Source organism: Asterias rubens, chromosome 4, assembly GCF_902459465.1.
Source record: "Asterias rubens chromosome 4, eAstRub1.3, whole genome shotgun sequence".
Taxonomy (NCBI): domain Eukaryota; kingdom Metazoa; phylum Echinodermata; class Asteroidea; order Forcipulatida; family Asteriidae; genus Asterias; species Asterias rubens.
Window position 1 is genome coordinate 6,167,622 of NC_047065.1, and position 27,069 is coordinate 6,194,690.

Sequence of the window (27,069 nt, forward strand, 5' to 3'; positions counted from 1 at the left end):
TGCTCTTTAAATACTTCTTTCTCAACAACTACATTCAACAGAAATTTACTAGACTCGAGAACTTTGGCCTTGGTGCTGGTATGGACTTAAAGGCAGTGTATCTCAACATATGCATAAAATAACTTACCTGTGAAAATTTGAGCTCAATCGGTCATCGAAGTTGCGAGATAATAATAAAAGAAAAATAACCCTTGTCACATGAAGTTGTACGTGCGTTTGGATGGTTGACTTTGAGACCTCAAGTTCTAAATCTGAGGTCTCGAAGTCAAATTCGTGGAAAATGACTTCTTTCACGAAAACTATGCCACTTCAGAGGGTGCTGTTTCTCACAATGTTTTATACCATCGACCTCTCCCCATTACTCGTCACCAAGAAAGGTTTTATGCCAATAATTATTTTGAGTAATTACCAATAGTGTCCACTGCCTTTAAAACACAAACAGAAGGGCATTAAAAACCCTTGGAGGAAACATTTCTGAGCTGTAGGTGAAAGGAAAACACAATTTCCCATTGCAAACTATAACAATACGCAATTGTTTTCCAAAGAATAAAACAAAATGTGGTTTGTAATATTTGATATCTGAAACAAAAAAGAGCATCCCCATAAAAGGTGATCCCCTGGCTGCCGCTTCCCAGGCTGTATCGTAATTTGGGTGTTATCCCTGGCTACAGGGTACTTCATGATTGTATTTATGTATGGCTTCTGACTGGTACCCCCTAAACAAAAATATTGACAAAGTAGGGAGAACGCTAACATAGTTGACCTCAGTTGGTAGAATGCCAGCACGTTTCCAGAGGTTGTTGGTTTGAGTCCCACTCTAGTCAATTTTATTCTTCAACCCCAAATCAAACAAAAAAATAAGTCAATCATTTGTTAGTCAAACTACATACATTTACAAGCTAAGTGGTTGTGAGTGGCACCTCTTTGCTACACAATTTGGCGGTCTAAGGTTGACTAGACACCCAAAATAACGTGATGCCTCTGGAATAACCTTGTTTGTCTGGACCCAGTCATTCAATTCATCAAAATTGATTGAAAACATGCAATGGATTATGCTTGATTTTAGACTGGTGAAGAATGGTACTTCACAGAGGCCCCTGGGCCCAATTTCATAGAGCTGCTAAGCACCAAAATTTGCTTAGCATGAAATTTCTTTCTTGATAAAAACGTGATTACCAACAAAATTGCCATTTGATGCATATTGCCCATCACTGGTGTTTAGCTGTTGTGTTGGCTTATCCTGAAAATCACGTGCAAATTTGGTTGGAAATCCTGTTTTTAGGAAGGCCAACATTTTATGCTAAGCAAATTTTGGTGCTTAGCAGCTCTATGAAATTGGGCCCTGGTCAGTGCCTTGGTGCCATTGAAATGCCCTAGTAGAAGTTTACAATTTCCTCATGGGTGCCCTTTAACAAGGAAAAAATACTTTGGTGCCCTCGCCCTTTCAAAGCGGAGCATGTAGGCCTAAGAATTAACCCTAATGCCTAAAAAAAAAAAAAAAGCAATGTTTTTTCAGTGGGAGATACGTGTAGACTACACTGCCAAAAGATTACAATTACACAAAGTCGTGTTTTAATAATAGGAGGTAAGGATGGTAGGGCCTGCAATTACAACGTAACCACAACTAGGTTAACTTCACTTTATTCTTGAAGACGACTTCTGCTAGTAGCACACAACTTTCCACCTTCAAACACTCATGTCAATGAGCATTCTTTGTCTATTCAGAATAGAAATGGAAAAAAGAACACATCCAAAGATGAAATCTATAAAAACATCCCGTCAGTGCCATCATCGGCTGCCAGCTCTAATCAAACACACTCAGCTCATGTTGAAAATGATTGAAATACCGGCGAGGATCTCAAAAATGCTCAAGACATGCCCGGCACGGTTCAACAACCTGTCGAGGGGCCTTTCTTTTCGTCTGCTTTACCAACATCTTGAACGTCACTCATCAGTAAGCATGGATGAAGTACAACCCTCCTTTGCAGATGGATCGAAACCTGGGAGTGGATGAAATTGAAATCCATCCAAGTTCATTCAACCTGGGCCAAGGCGGGGGGAAAACGAAGTAAAAGAAGAAAGACGGACAAAGAAGAAAAAAAAAACGCTGTCTGGGTGTTTGAATGTAAAAGAACGAGCCCCTGAGCAATGTGTATCAGTTCGGGGATCAAGGGTGGTTAGGTTTCAAGGTTTAGCAACGGAACACTACTTGAAAACATGATTAGTCATGTTGGTATGTCGGCAGAATCGATGCAGCGAATAACAGCCATGAGGAAATCCTACACGTCTAATCACCCTCTTGTCTTGTCTAGTGTGTCAGGACGTTTTCGTGATTCGATCCTCGGGATGTTATTTGTTGTCGGCGGAATAAACATTTGCATCATCTCGCGTGCCCCTTTCTCACTCACTTATCTTTTAATCAAATCGGATGAGAAGGCTCTCCACTTCCCAGTCATCAGACTAACTTCGGCTGGAAGAAATTCAGTTTTATGATCCACCCATGAAAACTGAAAACCAGTCTCCTACATGTATTTCACGATGAAATTGTTTTAAAAATGTGACTGTTAAATACCCTTCAGTTGCAATTTTTATTAAAAACAAGAAGCCACATTTCAAATACAGCCTGTAAAACAATTAATTTGTCAGAAGCCATTTTATTGCCTACAGTCTTCTGTTACTGGAAAAAAAAAGTACTTTGTGTGCCTGGAAGAAGGCCATACCGCCAGACGATCTTTTTCCAGGCACACAACAATCTTGTTGTCGGTCACATTCAATGAGACCAAGAGCCACATTCAAATAACGCCATTAATCTAAATTATAAATATACAACTCAAGTAGAGTTAAGTTAATCAGTTTGAGTGCCAGTTTACATTTGTACATGTAGGATGCAAACTGCCTCTAGCCACTGGGCTAAACTTAGTGGTCAAGTAGTAAGACATCTGCTCTAACAATGGACAGGTTGTGGGTTCAATTCCCACCCAGTCACTTGCCTGTTGATTTTGTTAACGTACATGTAACTTGGGAAAGTACTGAGAATACAGTGCTACACACCAGTATAAGGGTGAAAACAAACTTTAAGTACACACTACCCAACTACCCAAATAAGTCTACTACGCAGTACATATTAACAGGCCTTTCATGCGATAAAATTAGCGGGGAATGAACCCCACGAAAAAGCCCACACCAAAACCCCCTAATCAGCACATTAAACACAATTGGTGCACCTTAATCACATTACAAGCTGCAGTGTTTCTCCACACCCCCATGACCCAATGGGCCTTAATTCTTGAGTTCGCCGCTCCCCGTGAATCACTTCATTATAGAATGAAAGTCAATGCCCTCCTTCTTCCACTCCTCCATGACGAGAAGAAGAAAAAACAAAAAATAAAGATAATCCATTCTCCGTCACCTGCCCCAATTATCCTTGCCTGGCTACATTGCACATACCATGAACTTCAGAACGTAGTGTAATACACGCAAGCACACCCGGTCACTCACACACGTTTTTTTTCTTTCTCTGTGTGTATGCGTGGTAATTATTCCATTCACTGCGAGACATTACTTAACATTAAGCTAGGCAGCCAAGCAGCGGCGGGCATGGGTAGGATTCAAAGTGAGTAGTAAGTAAGGAGATTGGTACAGTATGCCTGCCTGCCACTACAGCAGCTAGACTGATACCACATAGTCTGATGGTACACTGTATAAATCACTCCAGTTTGTCTGGGGCGGCGGGTTGAAGGACCCTTGCAATATATTGTGCATCAAAAACCCCGCCGGGAAGTAAGTGTCTAGCAATCTGTTTCTCCTATTAAGCTCGGATCAAAAACTTCTGTTTTCTTCTCCATGCCGTGTTTTTCCCCTCCTTTTTTCTTTTTTCCTTTTACAATACACCCTTCGTGCGAATGATTGATAATTCTGTGGTAGTTGCCTCGCATGGTTAAATGCCTCCACAGATCCCGTGCCTCTTTCAGCGATTGTGCAGACCAATTCGGGGGTTAAATTACACAATTTCTTTTAGATATAACTCTTGCGGAGGGGATAAATCATGTTGCTTGAAAGGAGCTCAGATGACGCATACCAATACCGTGTATTTGTAAATGGTGAATAAAAAAGTTCATATTTCATAGGGGTATAGGGGGTTGATTGTTTTCTGTTCGTATTTTTTTTTCTATTTAAGCAACCAGACAATAAGGGATCAAAGCAGTTTGACCGAGTCTACACTTTACTGTATATTCTAAACAATTTAATTTTAATTTGATTTCAAGATTTAATAGACCAGCCCCCCCCCCACAAAAAAAAGAGAGAGGGCACCAGTTGAAAAAAAAGAACTTGATGAAATGTTGGATGGTAACCTGTCGATGCTAAGCAAGCTTTTCCTGTGTTTAGCAAGATTTTGTACTTACACTTACAGTCATTAGAAATTTTGCTAAACAAGTTTCTCGCTTAGCACCAATGAGCAGGATACCAATCACAAATGCGATATTTTAGGGGGAAGCATCGTTTTGCTGGGCTTAGCTAGTTTGTGTCTCTGAGCAGCTCTATGAAGTGGGTACCAGTGCCTAAATGCAGACAATATTGCTGTTTACAACTTTCTGCTTAGCGACAATGAGCAGGATACTACAACTTTCTGCTTAGCGACAATGAGCAGGATACCGGTCATAAATGGTGCAAGGGAGTGGTGTTTTGGATGATAAACTTAGTCTGGGAAGCACAATTTTGTTGGGGTAACCAGCTATGAAATCAGGCCCAGAATCTAGTGCAAATATGCAATATCATGCACACAATAATGCTCAACAATCACAGTCACATCAGTCAAAAGATGGTTCATGTAACATGGTTTAGCTAACAAGCGAAATGTTTTTATGCCTATGCTTAGTGAAACAAAGGTATCCACGATTGGGACACAAAGTTACTAGTTTCATCCATGTGAAAGCTTTTAAAAGATTGCGCGATTGAGGTAAAATGTTTTCAGTATCGTCATTTTGACTCATGATGTCGCTGACAACCATTCACAGATCTATGGTCTCACAAGTTGAAACCCAAAAAAATATCACCGATGGAAGATCAAACATGGAGGGCATAAAATTTTACATCAACAAATATGCATTATGTTTTTTTATTTGTTCATTCATCGTTTTGTTAAGAATTTGTTTTTTGTTGTTGTTAGTATGAAAATTGTTCTTTTTTACTATAAACCTAAAGTTTACAATAACTTCTACTGTAAATTCACAGGAGACTCTTGTGCTTTATGTACATGTATTTTAAGTAGGATTTGAAACTTTGCATGGTGGAAATAAGATATAGAAGAGTTTGCGGTAACACCATGTAATAACTATCTCTAAATGAGTTGGGGTGGTTCTGAAAAGAACCGTTGGATTAACTCTTTTCAGAACCACCCCAACTCATTACATAGAGATAGTTATTACATGGTGTTACCGCAAACTCTTCTATATTTTATGTATTTTGTATTATTTCTTTACTTTTGTATTTTTGATTTTTTTTTTTAGCCTCAAAACGATTCTGCTAGCACCATCTACAATGTATGACTGGTATCCTGCTCATTGTTGCTAAGCAGAAAGTTGTGAACAGCAATATTGTCTGCATTTTGGCACGTGTACCAACTTCATAGACAGGAGACGCTTGTGCTTTCTGTAATTGTATCATTTCTTTATTTTTGATTATTTTCTTTTTTGGCCTCTAAAAAGACTCTGCTACATGCAGGGTCTAAACGTCAGACCATTCACTATATTTTGTATCAAACTAATTGTGGGATCTGCATTTTTAATTACAAGGGGTTACTTTTATCAGCGGCTCTCATTTCAAAAATATTATGTTCATACACAAAAAATGTATCTGCGAAACACGTAGTAACAAGTTTTTATCACATACAGCTCCAATTCTATGCAGAGTTTAGTCTGGCACCCATGGGCAGTGTTATTGTAAGGTTGATTAATTTCACTAGGAACGTCCACACCCTGCGGGCATCGCCACTCAAACCACTGGCCCCTGTAAATGCTCCAGACTTCTAATGGATTTGCCCTCGTCCCTGCCCAACAATGAGGGCGCTCTACAAAAAGCGTGTGGGTCTCTCGGGGGTGTCTTTCATTGCTGGGTGTCGTCGGAAGAACCAGGCCTGTGTGTTTTTTTTTGGAAAGGGCAAGGACGTCGATGCATTTTCTCCTTGGTAAAGGGCACCTTATAAGGAAATTGTAAATTTCTACTGCAGCATTTCAAGGGCACCAAGGCATTGACCAGGGGGCATCCTGTAAAGCCATTGAAACTGTTTCACAAGATATCGAATCATATTTTCAAAACTGACAATGGTTCAAAAGACCGAAGAAGTTTAACAGAATATCCCCTAAAATATATAGACAAAATGAACAAAATTGACAAAAGAACATTGTTTTTGTACTTTGCAGAAAAATGCAACGAGTATCATAATTTTGTAAAAAGAATATTTTTAGTTTGATTTTTAACGCGTAGGTAACTAATACTCCATGACAAATTGACATTTTATGCGAAACCTAAAACAGCTTTTCGGTCTGCTGATTTCGTGAGTCACATTGTTACCTCTAGTCATAATACCGCCAGCAAATAACCCTACCCACTACTCTTCAAAACACAATCACTTCGCCCATATGGTTATCAGCATTTCCATATCTGGCTATATGCGTTTATAAATACCCAACGTCTGGGTAGCCAGACATAAAGGGGGAAAATTGCTGTTTAATCTCTGAGCGATAGCCAGACTATAGGAGCTGTTTATTATGCAGCAGACAAGGGAAGTATGGGGCACACAAACACACGCACGCACACCCCTTATTCATTGAGGTTACCCATATATCGGTCACTGAAGAACGTTGCCCTAGGTTGTCGTTAATGACCAATCACGATTGCCCGCTGTGTCGTCCAGACAGGTGTGAACTAAATTATGGGTAGAAAACATGCCTGCTTCCACTCAGCCGTACAGTTGTGCGCTGACAAATACCCACGCTACGTAAGACTGTCAGGGACTCTATATAAAGCCGAACGCCAGAAGCCTCGGGCCACCACATTTCAAGTCAATTGTCGGCTTGAGCTTAATGTGGTTATTTCTAGATTCCAGCTAAACGTGAATGGATTTTTGGTGTTATGCGACAAGAAGTCACAGGGCTTGTGTTGTGCAATGTGGTATAATTTGGGGGTTTAAAGGGGCTGTGCTGACAAAAATAAATTGAGGTGTAAAAATATACATGTCTCTACTTGATGCACAAAAACAAATTCTGCTAAAATACATGTATATACCTGTACTGCATTACAAGAAGTGGTGTCTATAAGCTTGTAACAGCTATCTGAAATCTAATTTAAAATTAAAAAAACTTTAAGAAATTGACTTTGAAGTCAAGTCTGCTTTTTAGTTCCCCATTAAATAAAAAATACTAGACACCTTAAAGAGCCAATAAAGGATTATCTCAATATGTCAACTATTACCTTTTTATGGACATCACAGATACCGGTTAATAACCATTTTACTCTCCAAATTTGCATTTAGTAATAAATAACTAAAGTAAAAAATGCACCCGGCCGCGCGGCTTTTTCAGCCGAGTGTCAAAAACGGTTTATCTATTATAATGACCCTGGACACCAGTGACGAATTTCCCCTATTGGTTTTGAACACAGTTCTCCAGCTTTGGCATTTCCACACCAAATAGCCGCCCATGACGTCACGATTCCTTTGTCGCGCGGGTTTGTTTGACCCAACATTTTTCAGAAATTTGGCTTGGAGCTTTCTGGAGAAAAACCCATTTTTACCATGTTTTAACGTGAGGTAAGAGACTCGTCATATTTTTTATGTTTCGTGGATGGACTGCAGCTGTTAGAAAACTGTAACATCTATATATTTAAGATCATCCTTTATTGGCTGTTTAAAATACATGTGTCATGCTCTTGTATTTTGAGCACAATTCCTGCTTTTATTAAAGGAAACTTAATTTATCTTTGGTTCTTACCGCTCAATTGTTTTTATCCAGACGCACATAATATGTAAATATAGCTATATGCCTATACAATAAAGCTAACCTTGATGAGAATTTCATCGAAATGGTTGCGTTTTTAAGATTGCGCCGAAAAACTGGAGCGTAATGTCCACGCAGGCAGAATGATCCATAATACACAATCAGTAACTTTAAAGGCAGTGTACACTATTGGTAATTGTCAAAGACTAGCCTTCACAGTTGGTGTATCTCAACATGTATGCGTAAAATAACAAACCTGTGAAAATTTGAGCTCAATCGGTCATCGAACTTGCGCGATAATAATGAAAGAAAAAAAAAACCCTGTCACACGAAGTTGTGTGCGTTTAGATGGTTGATTTCGAGACCTCAAGTTCTAAATCTGAGGTCTCGAAATCAAATTCGTGGAAAATTACTTCTTTCTCGAAAACTATGGCACTTCAGAGGGAGCCGTTTCTCACAATGTTTTATACCATCAACCTCTCCCCATTACTCGTCACCAAGAGAGGTTCTATGCTAATGATTATTTTGAGTAATTACCAATAGTGTCCACTGCCTTTAACATTAATATTTCTCAGACTCAAAATTTGGGAGATAAAAACAGGCATTTTTTTTAACAACATTACTTTGAAGTAAAATGTTTTTCTTGCTTTGTATTTACTTTTGAATTTATATTATTTATTTGACATACTGTATGTTTGTATTTGTAATTGTTTAATGGCCAAATAAAGAATAAGAATAAGAATTTAAAAAGGTATGACTAAAAAACTTTTTGTTTAACACCAACCGACATTCAAGTACATGAATGAGTGAAAAGTAAATGGAAACATACTCTCAAATAAACAACAGATGGTCCGATTGCCTACGTGCCAAAACGACATATCGAAAGTCAAAATGAACAATAACTTCAAGCGATAGAACATGTTTGAAACAGTTCTATAAACATCTTTTGTGAGAAGCTGCAGTGAGTCAGCAATCTTAGTTTCATTCTATTGCTACTACAGCATATTATATTATGTATCAGAGCAAATACAGATTGGATTGCGCATACTTTTTTGTGCATAGTGCTGAATAAAGTGTCGGAAACACAATACAAACAGCATATGTAGAGCAAATCCAAACGCGCTTGTGCATAAGTAAGCATACATTGAAAACACAATCTTTACAAATTGAAAGGTACACATGTAGGACGTACAGTTTAATGAACTACTTGCAGTCATAACCCGCAAGTGGTTAAACTTTGTTGAACCCACTCTCGATGAATTTATACAAATTCGCAATTGACCCAATTCACCCAACATCATCACTCTTCATTAATCTCAGCATTGAGTTCAAGGCTGTGCATTACTGAACATAACCGCAGCCAGCCGTATGCGACGCGACGCGACCCTACCGCCATTTTGACTTGGAACAACAGCAGACCATGCTCTATTCAGGCAGTGCTAGCTCTGTGAACTGCCCCCTCTCTCCAACCCCCACCAGACACCCCTTGCATCTACACACAGCTGGCACCCATAGTCCTTGCCCTTACGAGCTCGTGCCGAGGAACGTCGGTTCAACTCTGTGTGTAATCGTTAGGCATGTGAGGGGGCAAGGGCTTGGGGAACAAGCACTGCGTGAGAGCATGTTGGTGCATTTAGAGTCTGTCAGGCGGCGGCTGAGGCTGCTTGGCATTCGACCGACTAGGGTTGTGTTTAGTAAGCAAAGCTATCCCACAGCCTTGAAACCAAGGGTCAATAAATCTTGGTCGCCCCCTTTTGGGAGTCGGGTTCCCAATGTGTGGATGAATCAGTGCGAATTCCAACTTGACCCAATTCAACCTAGAGTCATCACCCACGATAAATCTCTGCTGCGCCATTTTAGGTCACATTTGTTAAAGCACAGATGCAGATTTAAAGCAACATGCGCGCAGTCCAATCACCAAGAGGAAACACTATAAATAACTACACATGTGTAACCGCCTTGGCCCACCATAGGTTCGAATCTGTATAGGTAGGCCTAGGCCCAAAATTACATATGAATTTCCCCTTCACAAAATGTTGGCTTTCTGAACTGGTGCGTGACCTGTGACCAGCCGCATAATGCCCTCTATTTGTACATGTAGTTCTACTATTTGAAGTTATAAACCACACCGTCAACTGATTGGCATTAAACTTGAAAACAAAAAATTGTGGTCGAATACTTTACGAGAGCAGGGTTTGAACCAATGACCTCCGGTTTAATGGGACGCCTATTTATATTATCTAACTTTATGGCGTAGTCGGACGTGTACTATATCTTTGTATTTGAATCATGAAATGGCAAACAACAGTCACACAGTAGTTGTACATGTACATGTATGTGACTTGTGAAGCGCCACTACGTCAAGAACGCACCGCATTACAATAGGCATATAAAGGAGAATCCTGGCCACCAATTAATTCCACTGACCCAGTTAAAGACCAAATAATACAGTTTGATGACTCCACAATTTTATAAAACATTTCCCATGTGGCTGTCGTACAAGTTTGTTGAACTCAGTTGAGTTGCGTATGCATCAGTGACTCTCTACAAGGAGACAAATCATTGGACGAAAGCTGTTCTTTGTGCGTACAAAAATGTGTGCGGGACCTCAGCGTCCCTGCAGCAAGGGGGTCTTCTATTATTGATTCTTAAAATAACTAGGGGTAAGATACATACATCGTTTGTGTAGGTCTCGACATTTCATGAGAAGTAGACCATGTCGAATTTAAGCAACTGTTGGCTCATACAGCTATTGGTCAAAACGAACTTTGGACTTTATTCAATAAAAGTTTATAGGTTCAATTACAGCGTTATTTCTACAACTAACTCAAAGTCTGGAGAAATGAACTTTTAACCCCCCCCCCCCTAAAAAAAACTTTAAAAACTAACAAAAAACAACAACGACTTCAACCTTTTCATAAACCATTTACTTTAGTGATAAATTGATCAAATATGGACACATTACATGTAGGTGTTTACTCGCTTTTACAAACCCACCCAGGGGTATACTACTACTGCCTCTGATTTCTTTTAACATGACCATAATGACCTGGTAGTGAAAATATGTTTCTCAAGAAGCTTTATTCTTTCGGAAGCTGCTGTAAGCTTCTAAACCAAATGATGTAACTGCCTTTTTTTTTTAAGAGTGATTACCAAAAGTACACTTTCCCTTTAAAGCCATTATCTTTCGGTACAGAAAAAAAAGTTCACAGATTTACAAATAACTTTACAGGGTTTACAGAAGGTAATGGTGAAAGACTTCTCTTGAAATTCTGTTCCATGAAATGCTTTACTTTTTGAGAAAACATTATAACAGTATATAAATTCTCGATAGCGAGAATTACAGATTTATTTTAAACACATGTCATGACACGGCGAAACGCGCGGAAACAAGATTGGGTTTTTCCGTTATTTTCTCCCGACTCCGATGACCGATTGAGCCTAAATTTTCACAGGTTTGTTATTTTATATATAAGTTGTGATACACGAAGTGTGGGACTTGGACAATACTGTTTACCGAAAGTGTATAATGGCTTTAAAGGACTGCAGGGATAAACAACATCAATCTTGTGTTAGATGGATCAGCGTGGATACATGAATCATTGACTCCTGATCCAAACAACATGGTAAACAACATGAATGTTCCATGATTGATACAAACATCTGCTTCCTATTTACCGGGGAAAAAAAGAGTTCAAGGTCTCCCCCTCAGAGAGTCAATGGTTTCTGGTGAAAACCCCCGCCGTCTCCCACAATTGGGACAGACAGCCATCACCGGTTTCATCTAGCCATCAAATTCTTGCTGTGTTTTTAAATTAAGTTGAGACAGGGCTCCATCCCAAAGCAAACATGTATTTCTTCTCTCCTCTCGGAGAAAATTGGGTTTAAAATGGTGGAGCTTTCAGAGAGAAATAACAAATTGAACGAGGGGGTAAATTGAGCTCTCGGGCATTCTGAGTTCAAGCTCAAGTCACAAGTTCAAATGTTTTTTTTTTTGTTCTACCGTAATTTTGTTAGTGTTCAAAGTGTTAAAGAAACATTCCAACCACATTAACAACACGGCACACAATCCCTGCAAGTTCATGTGAGTTCGTCCACATGTTTTTTTTTTCTTTTCCTACTCGAGACTCAAGATGTAGTGTGGAGTTACAAGAATGAATTTTTGGAAGGGATTTATAAAAATGAATATTTGCTTGAAGTCGGTTCTGTCAACATATTTTAAAATAAACTGAATCAAATGTATATTTTGTTTAAATGGTGAAATAAAGTCGGATGAAGCAAAAGTCCGCAGGGTGGCCGAAAAAAACAAAAACAGGGACAGTTCAAAAGTCATTCCAAGCATTTATAAATGTCAATCTTCAACTGTACGCCAAATTGGAAAGGTTTGGTGTGCATACACGTCACTGACTTGAAATTGTTTTAAAGATTCATAAAAACTAGTTTTTCTTGAGATAATACTGATTATGTCAGGACTGCATTAACGTCACAAGGCAATTTTTAAATGCAACTTGGAGGCAACCAACTGAGAACTGAATACAAAGGGAACACCTCCCAACCACAAGAGTCATTATTTTAACAATGTCTTTCCATCCACAGGAAAGTTTACATGTAAACGAGAATGTCCTTTCTTTTTGGAGACTGTCTTGAACCAGTGGCCAGTAAATCGCCCAAGGTGACATGGCCCTAACTGCCACATTTCTTTCAAAATCCTTCTAAGGAAGTTGTCTACCTTCACTCATTAAAAACACATCTGAAAGGCTGCACACATCTAAAGCCATTCTGAGGTCGACCTACGATTTTCTTACGCTCGCAACAAACCATCGGCAGCGCTCAGACGAAATATGCTCAGGTCACAACAGCGACGACCGTTTCCGAAATCTGATAATTTTAAGACAATCTTGTCTTAAAAATTATCGCAGTTACGCTTGGGTCCTAAAAAATCACAGACTGAAAAGTTCCCAATGGTCTTAGCACAGGCCAGTGTGATCCTGAAGAGTCAGCCGCCAACTGTTTTTTGTTGGCACACGGTCGGTCTAACTAAAAGGTTAGTACACAACAGGGATGTTCCTCTGCTGGTAGTATCTTCATACCTCTCTGTTAAAGGAACGTCACAGAATTGTTAAGAAAACAAAATCGTGAAGATCACAGATTTACATCAAACTTGCATGGTCTAATGATGATGATAGTAGAAAACACCCAGTGAAATATTTCTTCCTAAAATGTGATTTGATGGGATATAAATCATATAACTTTGCTTTTGGAGTTTATTGCTCGGTGATCGTTTGATTAATTTGTTTGTTTGCATCAATGGGTGCGTTCAATTAGCTTCCCTGGGTCGACCCCGCAGTGCTCACTCGGGTGAGCCCCTGACAAGAGGTAATTGAACAATCACACTCACCCTCTCTTGGTGACGGCATGCACCTCAGGTCACCCCAAGTGACCCACTCCACAAGCAGGGCACTGGGGGCTGACCCGGACGAGCCCCGTCAAAGCTATTCGAACATACCAAGGCAGACCTGGGTCGACGCAGGGAAGCTAAACAAACGCACCCAATGTCGTGTAAAATGTGTAATCGGTTTTTCACTATTTTTTCGTGACCCAGATGGCTTATCGATCTCAAAAAGCTACAGGTTTGTCAGTTTATATGTATATATGGTGGATTACTTGAAGTGCTTAAACAGCCAGCAACTGTTTTGTTAGCAAAAACAATTCTGTAATGTTCCTTTAAATATGTCCAAAGAAGAACTAATGTATTACAAGCCAATAGAATCTATTGATGAAAGATCCTGCGAAGTAGTCACCTCTACATGTATATCAAGAGATTATGTACCCATCAACATTCAGGGTGTTACATTTTGGGGGACTTTACCCATTCTCTACCAGTCTTCTCACCAGTCTTCTCACTTGCTGTATCTCCACATATGCATACAATAACAAACCTGTGAACATTTGAGCTCAATTGATCGTCGAAGTTGCTAGATAATAATAAAAGAAAAAACACCCTTATCACACAAAGTTGTGTGCTTTCAGATGCTTGATTTCAAGACCTCAAATTCTAAACTTGAGGTCTCAAAATCAAATTCGTGTAAAACAACGTCACTTCAGAGGGAGCCGTTTCCCACACTGTTTTATACTATCAACCTCTCCCCATTACTTGTTACCAAATAATGTTTTATGCTAATAATTATTTTGAGTAAATACCAAAAGTGTCACTGCCTTTAAGCAATAGTCCACTCTGATCTCTACGTTACTCCACGCCAAGCACCTGCACAAGAAGATACCCCTTCCTCACCAGAAAAGGTTTCCCCTGACTCACCCGCTCCCTAAAACCCTGAGGGATTTTAAATCAACCTGTGAAACTCATCTCCCGAACACCTTCACTCTTGGACAGAATCTGTGTCAAACTGGCGAGACCCAGGTATTAAACTTGATTGTTTCATATGGCGCTGCAAACATCTGGCACTGCCGATCAAAAACACCTTGCTCCGATAAACCACATTTTCCAGTACTGAGTATGCAGTGCTCACACACATCGGTGTATGGGTAAGGACCAAGATTGATATTCTTTATCCCCGATGCAAATTTAACATCTCTTACACATTTTCCTTGTTAAGAAAATCGCTTCTGAGATACTGGCGTGAGGTAAACCCCTTGACAAAAAAAGGGATCCTTGTTGTCCCCTTGAAATCATAAGACAGCAGCGGCAATAATATGAATTATTACGGCAAAAATACGAATATAAATTGGCACATGGCACTATTAATGTATTCCTCCGACAGCGTTGTCAAATAGTAATAATATTATCATACATGTATGCTTTAGGATCAACATTGAAATGGTGTCTAACACACACATTTCCCTCTTGCATGGGCTGAGCCAATCATTAGTGTTCGTGCTCAATGCAGCATTAACATGTTGGTCACTTTGCAACTTAAATCACAAATGTTAAAGGTCTGTGATTCAATCAGACACGTCGAGTCAATCGACTCATCGAATCCAGTTAGCCCTTGGCCTACAAGGCGACAGTGTCATGGGCAGATAAAATGTTTTTGCCAGTTATGTTCATTTTCTTTTATTGCTCTAAGCAACTTGCACAATATAGTGCAATAATTAGTCATTATTTTACTAATTGGCGTATCGGCAAAGCCCTACCATTATCGTTAAACCACGGAGTCCTCTACAAGATAATTATTAAAATAATTTGCAAGGCTGATTGGCCACTTTAAAGGAACAATACATTATTGGTTTTGCTACAAAATATTCGCTGGCAGTTTAAGCACTTGATGTTATCCACCACGTACATAAACTGACAAACCTGGAGAAGGTTGAGAGTGATCAGCCAACTGGGTTAGGAGAAAATAGTGAAAAACCGATTACACATTTTGCATGACATCGATGCAAAACAAAAAATGAATAAAGCGCTCAATGAGTGTCAATGTTTTTACTGTATGCGAGCATTTGAATTACCCTTTTTGGGATCTAATCAAGATTATTGTATTGTACTGTATTGAGCGATAAACTCCAAACGTGAAACTAGATAAGTTGTCTCTCATCAAATATGACATTCCAGACAGAAAGGTTTTCTACCATCATCATCATCAGACCGTGTAAGTTTTATGTAAATCTGTGATCTTCACGATTTTGTTTCCTACCAATTCTGTAACAATCCTTTAAGGTGAGGGCTACACCTAACTGATTTTTGCTGTAAACCTGAATCAACCGTCACCAGGTGCACGTTGCCACCGACTCCTGGCTCTGAAACAGGGTTACCCCTTTACAGTCCGTAACATCCACTAAGAGCCTAGCTGATAGAGCAACATGTATCACCTTCCCAACAGGGTTACCCCTTTACGGTCCGTAACATCCACTAAGAGCCTAGCTGATAGAGCAACATGTATCACCTTCCCAACAGGGTTACCCCTTTACGGTCCGTAACATCCACTAAGAGCCTAGCTGATAGAGCAACATGTATCACCTTCCCAACAGGGTTACCCCTTTACGGTCCGTAACATCCACTAAGAGCCTAGCTGATAGAGCAACATGTATCACCTTCCCAACAGGGTTACCCCTTTACGGTCCGTAACATCCACTAAGAGCCTAGCTGATAGAGCAACATGTATCACCTTCCCAACTTTTCACCAACAAATGATGGCAAAGTGCCTTACTCAAAGGGCACAAGTGTCATGACCAGAACTCAAACCCACACTCTGCTACTGACAACAACACAGCTTGAATCGTTGCCTTGGATCGGTCAAGTTGGTCTGTGAAAAGCGTATGTAACCGTTTGTTTTAAAATGCATATGGTTAGAAAGATGATTAAAAAGTATAATACAATGATCCACACACATTTGCCCCGAAATTGCGTGGTTTTCCGTTTACTTTGCGAACTAACACGGTCGGCTATTTATGGGAGTCAAAAATTTGACGACCGTGTTGGTCGACGAGGTAAAATGAAAAACACGCAATTTCGATTGATACTTGTGTGGATCATTATATTCTACTTTTAAAATATTTTTCTAATCATATGCATTCTATAACAAACGGTTACATACGCTTTTCAAAGACCAACTCGACCAATCCAAGGCAACTTGTTCCTTTAAAGGGATGCTGCAGTGAATTAAAATAAAACAGTTAATTTTGCTGTCATTTATTTCTGATATATGTATTGAACCTCAATAAAATGTGTTTTATTTTTTCCCCCCGACATATCTCACTTGCGTAATTAGCGAATAAGTCATGCCCCCCCCCCCTTTTGTGGATTGTTACCGCCCCCTACCATCGACGTCACGTCGGGAATTCAAACATATCGTCGGCAAAAAGAGTCTGGTCCCTAACTACACGCGCCTAGGTACCAGGCCACACAGTGCACCCGCTCTATATGCACGCAGCCAGGGGGCCCGACGGCTCGGGTTCCTGACATAACGTCACGTTTATGCCCCTTTTAGGGGCGGGTTCCCCTAATCTCTTGAAAACCATTTTTAAAATACTTGCGCATTTAAAAAAAAAAAATATTCAAAAAAATTTCAGGTTTAAAAAGTCATGTTTAATCGTTTAAATTATAAAAAAAAACACTGCAGCCACCCTTTAAGTTCGATGCACTTACTGAGTAAAAGTAGCAAAATATTACAAGCACATTATACTAAAAATTCTGATTTTTGAGAAAAAATAAGAAACAGTACCTTAGCCTTGAGCTCCAGCAGTTTGAGCTGTCTATCCGACAATGGCAGTGACTCTCCATCTGTTCCTAGAGGGAGAAAATGCAACATACATTGTAGAACTTAATATAAAGCTCTCCAAAGAGTGAACACCTTGAAAAAATACAAGTCAATGACTTTGTGTAGTTCTGACACATACAGATTGAGCTGAAAGTTTTAATATACCTCATCACAATAATATACAAATATAACATGGTTTGAGGGTGACTAGTCGATATTAGCTCCCCGAGGTACAAACTAGTTCCCGAGGCGAAGCCGAGGGAAATAGTTTGTCAACTTCCAATACCGTGGGGAGCTCATCGACTAGTCACCTGAAATAAACCATGTTATATTTGTTATACTATACTTCATACATATTCAGTTACCGGAACATGAGTTTTGAGCAAGAGAAAATGATGACTTTGAAACAAAATGCACATGATAAGTTTGTTCATGTGTTGGATGTCGCTTAGAAGACCAGAATCCTTACTTAAATGACCAAATCTGTGAAACTTTGGGCTCAATTGGGCATCCAAGTTGGAGGAAAAAACCACATGTTCTACTCTGAGACCATCACAAAAAAATTTGCTTCCCTGAATGTTTCCTTACTGAAATCTTTTGTTGATTTTAAATTGATTCCCTTTTTAAGTGAGCCCCATGCGAGAAAATGGGCCTTGAGTTTAAATTAAAGGGCAGTACCTTCTGTTGTAAGTGTTGAGCCAAGCTTCCATACTTCAAGATGGAGTGGGAACTGGAAGAGCAGTAACTGTGCATCTGGGGCACTGCAAACGCGAGATTTCTGTCCGACAGAGATAAGATAAAAATGTAAGAAATGGGGCAGTGCGACAATGCTTCTCTTAAAGGCAGGGCCGTAGATTGGTTATTGTAAGCATAAAGATTAAGTCACATGTGAAAAGTTCAGCTGAATAGAGTGTCTACTGTACTTGCTGAAAAAACAGCAACAACTGTCCAGGGGTGGATCTCACAAAGAGTTACTCGTTCCAACTTAGGACTAGCCACACATTTTGTATATCTCCTAAGCTAAGGCTAGTCCCAACTCTTTGTGTATTCGACCCCTGCTATTTTCACATAACGTCAAATCCATCCACATTTGGCTATAGCGTTCGCAAACAAACACAACCATCAGAAATCTGAGAAACCCTTCATGCATGAATCTTTCTCAGATTCAAACATTTACTAACCCCCTTTCTTCATCTCCATCTTCAGTGTTACACCAGTATACCTGTTTATGTGTATTGTGTTGTCATAATTTAGCTTTCGAGAAGGAATCTGCTAGGGTTGAAACGGCAGGCCATTCCGTTAACAGTGAATTGTAAAACAACATGCAAATATTAATAATTTTGGTTTTTACCCATACACCGATGTGTGAATTGCACTGTATACTCGGTACTTCCCCGAGTCCTGTGAAAAATATCACAGGCAAGTTACTCAGGTGGGATTCGAACCCTAGACCCTTGCAATTCTAGAGCAGTGTCTTACCAACTAGACTACCGAGGTTGCCCAATAGCTAGAGGCAGTTCGAATCCTATATTTTGGCAGCGGGTATCGCAACAGTATAAGAGATAAAATGTATTAAGACACCAATGTGTGTTCGCACTGTATACTCAGTACTGCTAATACTCAGCTACTCACACTGGGGTATGCGGGAAGCAGCCTTTTAAACTGTGGTGTCTGTTGCTTCTTGAACTTCTGATGAGAGGCATCAACCTCTATGGGACTCACCATCAGGTTGGTGTCTACACCTAGACATACAAACAACAATCAAATAAGTTGCAGGGTCGTAGAGTAACCTGGAAACTAAATGTTTGTGGTAACACTAAGTGAATTCTCTCTCATAGAGTTGTGGCATTTAAAACAGAATAATAAATTAGCAGACCTGCAATCGATTTCACAAAACGCTAGGATTAATCCTTTCTCAAGTAACCCGTCCTAACATAGGATGGGTTCAATGCGTCCTACGTCTTTGGATACGGAACTTTAACTTGTCCTAAGTCCTAGGATTAATCTTAAGTTATGAAGACTTTGGTGAAATCGATGGCTGATACTTCAGGGAGGCAACGAAAGGTGATTGCCTCAATGCCCCCTGGAAATTGCCATTACCAAAGAAAAAATGCCTTGGTGCCCTTGCACTTTCAAAAGACGAAGCATACAGGCCCGGAGTGGTTCTTACACAGTGCACATCCTAGTGGCTAGATCGAGGTGCTTGACAGCGTTATTGTCCCTGTTCATCAGGCATACTTAGAGCAGACTTAAAACTTTCTCAATACCCTGGGGAGCATACATGTACAACACCAAGCTGCTTACATGTATATTACTTATTTAAAGGCAGTGGACACTATTGGTAATTACTCAAAATAACTATTGTCATAAACCCTTTCTTGATTACGAGTAATGGGGAGAGGTTGTTAGTATAAAACATTGTGAGAAACAGCTCCCTCTGAAGTGGCGTAGTTTTTGAGAAAGAGGTTAGTTTCAACGAACAATTGCTTCTCTTAATCTCGAGGTCACAGGTTTAAAGGCACTGTACACGTTTGGTAATTGTCAAAGATCAAAGGTTTCACTTGGTGTATCCCATCATAAGCATAAAATAACAAGCCTTTGGAAATTTGGGCTCAATTGGTCATCAAAGTTGCGCGAAAAATGATGAAAGAAAAAACACCCTTGTTGGACGAATTTGTGTGTTTTCAGATAGGAATAAAAGACTTGTAGCTAGAAGTCTTTTATTATGTTAGTGAGAAATTACCTCTTTCTCAAAAACTACTTTACTTCAGAGGGAGTCATTTCCAACAATGTTATCTTCAAGTACGCGCTAATCATCCAGTCAGATTGGCAGAATGGAGTGGTGATAAAAACCTATATTGCACAGCTAATATCTCTACCATGCGTCTTGTGTGTTCTATGTCACGCGCCAAGTTTGCTTGAAGATAAATACGTTATCACATGCGCGCTCGTGGAAATACAGAAAATATAGCGCGTCTGCGTCCCATATCCAACTCAGCCTTCGGCCTCGTTGGATATGGTACGCAGAAGCGCTATATTTTACCGTATTCCACTCGCGCTTGTGTGATCAACAGCTCTCCAATTCTTGTTACCACGTCAGTTTTTTAAGTTAATATTTGATTTGAGTAATTACCAACTATGTACCTTCCCTTCAAGTCTCACTGTAGTCATAAATTCTGTAGTAATAAGGTTTTTTTCTGAGTCACATTTACAGGGTGCTCTGCCTTCTTTTACCAATACTTCTTGCAAATCTTTTTCAACTTTTCTCCCGCTCAGAGATAGCTAAGTGTGATAGTTAATCAAACTCACCCCCGGATACCACATTGTCTCCGCAGAACACCAACGCCTTGATGTCGTGGGTGTGGCCCACTTTATGCCCTCTCTCACTGATGTTGCGTGACCGCACCCATGTCAAGGACTCTCCACTCCCATCCTTGTCAACAAGGTGGAATTGTGAGATGACGGGTTCGACTCCTGCTGTACAGACAGACTTCTCATCGTCGCTGACACACAGCGTCTGAACGTCAGCTTTGTGGCTTAGGAAACTCTGGGGGTAATTAACAAACAACATAAATATAATAATACTAGGCATTTATAAAGCGCATTATTTCCGAAGGTTACAATGCGCTCAGGCAGTAATTCCAAAGAGGAAACAACGACTCAGCACCGCATGGGCAGTTTGGAACCTTAAAATGACAAAAAAAATTGAAAACGTTCACTGGTAAAACACAGCAGAATAAAAGCAACCTTACTGCATTGCATGCATTCAAACCAGGAAAAACAGAACCCACTCTGGTTGTGGCGAGGCAGGCGCAGTGCGAACACCAAACACTTATGAACCTTTTCAGTCACTGTGGTTTGTGGGGGAGTAAAATCACACGATTGCATTCAACTTTACTCAGTCCCTCAAGTGGTTTCATCCACAATAATAAACCATTTGGAACAAACCTCATTCATATTACTAATACTTTGGTCACAGTGGTCCAGTGGTTAGACTGCACGACTTACATTTACAAGGTTGTGGGTTCCAATCCCCCAAGGTAACCTTTGATTTAACAATGACTAGAATATGTGTTTTGGTCAAGGTAGTGGTCCAGTGGTAAGACCGCAGGACTTGCAATCACAAGGTTGTGGATTCCAATCCCCCAAGGTGGTGGTCCAGTGGTTAGACCGCAGGACTTGCAATCACAAGGTGGTGGGTTCCCATTCCCCAAGCTAACCTTTGATTTCACAATGACTAGAATATGTGTTTTGGTCAAGGTAGTGGGCCAGTGGTAAGACCGCAGGACTTGCAATCACAAGGTTGTGGGTTCCCATTCCCCAAGGTGGTGGTCCAGTGGTTAGACCGCAGGACTTGCAATCACAAGGTTGTGGGTTCCCATTCCCCAAGTTAACCTTTGATTTCACAATGACTAGAATATGTGTTTTGGTCAAGGTGGTGGTCCAGTGGTTAGACCCCAGGACTTGCAATCACAAGGTTGTGGGTTCCCATTCCCCAAGCTAACCTTTGATTTCACAATGACCAGAATAAGTGTTTTGGTCAAGGTGGTGGTCCAGTGGTTAGACCGCAGGACTTGCAACCACAAGGTTGTGGGTTCCCATTCCCCCAAGGTAACCTTTGATTTCACAATGACTAGAATATGTGTTTTGGTCAAGGTGGTGGTCCAGTGGTTAGACCGCACGACTTGCAATCACAAGGTTGTGGGTTCCCATTCCCCAAGCTAACCTTTGATTTCACAATGACTAGAATAAGTGTTTTGGTCAAGGTGGTGGTCCAGTGGTTAGACCGCAGGACTTGCAATCACAAGGTTGTGGGTTCCCATTCCCCAAGCTAACCTTTGATTTCACAATGACTAGAATGTGTTTTAGTCAAGGTGGTGGTCCAGTGGTTAGACCGCAGGACTTGCAATCACAAGGTTGTGGGTTCCCATTCCCCAAGCTTACCTTTGATTTCACAATGACTAGAATATGTGTTTTGGTCAAGGTGGTGGTCCAGTGGTTAGACCGCACGACTTGCAATCACAAGGTTGTGGGTTCCCATTCCCCAAGCTAACCTTTGATTTCACAATGACTAGAATAAGTGTTTTGGTCAAGGTAGTGGTCCAGTGGTAAGACCGCAGGACTTGCAATCACAAGGTTGTGGGTTCCCATTCCCCAAGCTAACCTTTGATTTCACAATGACTAGAATATGTGTTTTAGTCAAGGTGGTGGTCCAGTGGTTAGACCCCAGGACTTGCAATCACAAGGTTGTGGGTTCTCATTCCCCAAGCTAACCTTTGATTTCACAATGACTAGAATATGTGTTTTGGTCAAGGTAGTGGTCCAGTGGTTAGACCGCAGGACTTGCAATCACAAGGTTGTGGGTTCCCATTCCCCAAGCTAACCTTTGATTTCACAATGACTAGAATATGTGTTTTAGTCAAGGTGGTGGTCCAGTGGTTAGACCCCAGGACTTGCAATCACAAGGTTGTGGGTTCCAATCCCCCAAGGTAACCTTTGATTTCATAATGACTAGAATAAGTATTGTTGTCTAGTTACTGAATCGCAATGTCTTGATTTGTACAATTCAGCATCATATGTATATACTGAATGGTCTGTACACGTTTGATAGTGACTGATTATGAATGCCAATAAAAACCTACGTGGTTAGAAGTAAAGCAGCCTTACATTGTATAATGCATTTTGAGAAAAATTTCACTTAAAAGTACCCAAAATTTGAATCTGAGAAGATAAACATGGGCGGGAAGATTTGTTACAGGGCTCGAATTTCGGGAAAAAATCCACAAGACCGCAGGGCTTGTTGCTCAGAATTTTTACTGGACCGGAAGATTTTTTACAAGACCAAAATTTTATTAGGAAAAAAAAAGTTACCACGATAGAACAGCAGGCCTTTTTCATCCTTTAGGAGGCTTTTTTTTGCTGTGAAACCCAATCAATAAAGTTCCATATACCTACTTCACGTCATTCTCGCCGCCTCAAAAAAAAGAATTCCGATTTGACAGGCAAATCACCAACAAAACACTGCAACGTGCAGCATTCATAAAAAGATCGTCATAAAAAGATGGACCAAAAATTTGACAGCAGTAGTCAGAGGCTCATCACTGTTGGTAGCCATACTTAGCAAGACGTTTGGCAACAAGACCTTACTTTTAATCCATGCAACACAGGGATGTGTGGTATTGCAACCAGACCTTCTTAATGCAAATTCAACACTCCTTTGTAAGGTATCAGACTTTACACATGGTCAGTGGTAAACAAACAATGCTGTACTAAGGTGTGCCGCCGCGCCGGGTACCAACACATCACTTCCTCGTCCCCGCTCGCTCACTCCCCGGGTGCATAAACATAAATGGTTTGAGACTAGATGTACAAGGTGTGGGCATGAGTAAACTGAATGGAAAACTTGTATGCAGCCTGCCTGATGCACGTGAAAAAAGGACGGATTGACGTTCCGCAGGCGTGCTCAGAACACTGATTTGACGACAAGTAAAACAAAAATTTTTATTTTAAATGAGATTGAAATACATTTTGTAATGAAAGATAATATATTTCATATAATTATTTGTAATAGTAACTATATTAGTATGCTTAAAAAAAACACAAGACCGCCGGACTTGTTCGGCATAAAGTTTACTGGACCGAAGCTAAAATCACTGGCCTCGGGCCTGCGGTCCAGCGTGAAATTCGAGCCCTGTGTTAGATTGTGTATTCATGTAAGGATAATTCTTCCAGCGTGGACATACTCGATTTGGCGATATTTAAAAAAGGCAACCACCTTTTAAAATGAAATTTTCTCAGATTAATTGTATTGTTTATATAGGATTAAAACAATCAAACGGTTCCAAATACCAAAGGAACATATTGCCTTTAAACCAATGTTTGTATGAGAGAGATTGGCTGGTGCCAGCTTGGTGATTATATCCCTCTGTGGGAGTTTGCTGAGTTCCCTCGACGGGAAGATCGTCTCAGCAAACAAACACACAAACAAACAAACAAACCTTGATCAATGTTCCCATTCTGCCGTTCCAGAACTGTGTCTTCCCTGTGGAGTCACAGCTGATGATAGTGTAGTTACTGGTGATAGCAACCTTCCATACAATTGTATCTGGTGGTGCTAATCTATTACGGATTGAAACCTTAGGCATACTGATTCTCTGCACAGAATGACCTGCAAGGAAAATCACAGAATACATGAAACAATTGATAATTTTTTGGGGGGGATAAAACGGATACTGCTATGCTGATTGAAGTTGTACTTTTGCCCAACATGAAATCCTTTTTCCCCGGGAATGCTTCTTTATTATTATTATTATTTTTTTTTTTTGGGGGGGGGGTTAGGGGGGGGGGAATCCAATAAAAGAACTACAACCATCACTTTACTTACCAGTCGTAACATTCCATATCCTTATTGTATTGATTGACCCAGTGACAATGACCTCATCTGACCTGTGCCATGCCAACGAGATAACACGCCCTTCCTCAGGGTCAAGAGATCGGTCATAGATCACGCCTTCCCCAAGTATTTCAAACAGTCTGACGCAGCCATCTTCGGAACCAGTCTACAAAATATTGGTGGAATAAAGAAAACAAACAAGCTAACTAAAACTGGAACAAACCCTAAAGCAGAGACGTCCACAGTTGCTGGGCGACACTGTTTGCGTACAGATGATCAACCCATATCGCACCTGATCTTCTGAATCCTCCTGGCGAACATCCAGATTGCGGCAGGAGGAAAATGAGCTACCCAGACACCATCACCAGATAATAAATAGTAATAATAATACACAAACATTTCTATGAACGAAGAACAGGGTGCTCAACAAAGAAGAGGAACAAAAGAACAGTGAATCACGGAAACAAATGAGTTTTCAATTTCCGCTTGAATACAGACAAAGACGGCGCTTCACGAAGACTGATCGGAAGTTCATTCCAAAGACGAGCCGCGGTAGATACACTAATCTCAATCAAGTTGAGACCCATCAACTCATGAGGGATAAAGCGACCTGGTACCATATCATCAAAGCTTCTTTTACTATTCCATCCAAGGACGAAGGATGATGATTTAACTGTATCTTTCTCTTTTTAACACAATGTTATGTCACTCACCGCTAAATGAGTTCCTGCATGATTTTGCTGCATACACCAGAAAGCACTTCCATACATCACAGACTTCTGAAAGACAAATTAACAAATAAAAACAAAGTTATAATGGTTGCTACTTTTAATGATGGGTTAATATGAAACCAAAGATGTTAATTACGCATCAGGGATAAAGAATTACATTGTATTTTTACCCTTAAAGGAAGACCTACAGCTTTATGTCCCATCAAAAAGACAAAGAAAATAAGTGGTAAAGTTTCTTGCTAAAGAACACAAGTCTCTTGATCAGGCAAACCTGGGGTTTGAACCCACACTTTGTAAACAAAAAAAACATTAATATGGTGCACTTGACACTTGGCTATGACAAAATAATATTCTCCATTTTGTGGCTTGTTACCTTTATGAAACCAAATTGTTTAAGACAATGAACTTTAAGGATCCTTGTATGAGTGGACACTATTGGTAATTGTCAAAGACCAGTCTTCTGACTTGGTGTATCTCAACATATGCATAAAATAACAAACATGTGAACACTTGAGCTCAATGGTCATCGAAGTTGCAAGATAATAGTGAAAGAAAAAACACCCTGGTCACACGAAGCTGTGTGCTTTCAGATGTTTGATTTCGCGACCTCAAATTCTAAATCTGAGGTCTCGAAATCAAATTTGTGGAAAATTACTTCTTTCTCGAAAACAACATTACTTCAGAGGGCGACGTTTCTCACAATGTTTTAAACCATCAACCTCTCCCCATTACTCTTAATCAAGAAAGGTTTTATGCCAATAATTTGTTTGAGTAATTACCAATAGTGTCTACTGCCTTAAAAGGGAACGTACTCCTTTAGTGTTTAGAACAGTTCAATTGTTTTAATCCTGTATAAATGAAGATACATTCAACCAAACTCCAGCTTACTTTTGCAGAGCATCTCATCAGGTCATACTCAGTAACATCTCCCTGTAGCCCTGCAGAGAACAGCCTCCCATTCACCCACGCTAAGGAATCAACCCTCCTCTTCTCAGATCCTGGAATAACCTAAGAGTGAGTAAAGAAATATTCATAAATACCTCAGACAGTTTCAATATTCCTATTGGTGGAGAGCGCGTCACGAGGGAGTGTATAAACCTTTGATAATGACCAGTACAAAATGGTGAAACATGGGCTTGACACGCGAGCTTGCACCTGGGCTTATAAGACAGTTTCTTCATTCCTATTGGTCGAGAGCAACGGCTGAAACAGTTGTGCCACATCACGCGATACGCGCGACGCGCACAGCATCTCCTTTTAAGGAGTTGTTTAAACGAGGGCCTTACCGTTTCATAGCTAGAGGGGTGATGTGTTGAAAGAAATCATTAAACAATTATAATTTATTACCTGTTGACCAAAAAGTGTTGATGTTTTTTGACCGAAAAGGTATTTATGAATGGGAATCAAAGTGTGTTGAGTCGGTTTTCAACTAGTGGTTTAAACCCGCCGAGGTCTGGTTCTTAAAAATTTACCTCGACTTCGTCTCAATAAAGACGAATAGTGTCCACTGCCTTTAAGTTAAAGTATTTCCAAATTGTTCGGAAAGAAAGCATGGATAAGTGTGTTTTAAGTTTTGGCTAAAAATGTAGTCAGACTGCCGACACAATGAAAAAGGCAGGCGAAATGCCGCTACAAAATAGCTGAATTCTGGGTAACAGCTGCTGTATACTATTTAATCTGAAGATCGAACTTTGGTCAATATGTACTAGCAAATGATTTTAAGGCACATTCAAATG

General features: G+C 40.1%; 1 protein-coding gene across 1 annotated transcript in view; it reads right to left on the reverse strand.

Annotated features, from left to right (window-relative positions):
* LOC117289272 (U3 small nucleolar RNA-associated protein 4 homolog) overlaps positions 1-27,069 on the reverse strand; it is a 54,577-nt gene that overhangs the window by 24,936 nt on the left and 2,572 nt on the right. Inside the window, exons 3-10 of the mRNA XM_033770317.1 lie at positions 26,222-26,341; positions 25,316-25,381; positions 24,594-24,768; positions 24,208-24,377; positions 20,519-20,756; positions 18,842-18,951; positions 17,888-17,987; positions 17,174-17,238 (exon numbers count right to left, since the gene is read on the reverse strand). Of these exons, the coding sequence (XP_033626208.1) occupies positions 17,174-17,238; positions 17,888-17,987; positions 18,842-18,951; positions 20,519-20,756; positions 24,208-24,377; positions 24,594-24,768; positions 25,316-25,381; positions 26,222-26,341 (1,044 nt within the window). The remainder of the gene's footprint in view (positions 1-17,173; positions 17,239-17,887; positions 17,988-18,841; positions 18,952-20,518; positions 20,757-24,207; positions 24,378-24,593; positions 24,769-25,315; positions 25,382-26,221; positions 26,342-27,069) is intronic.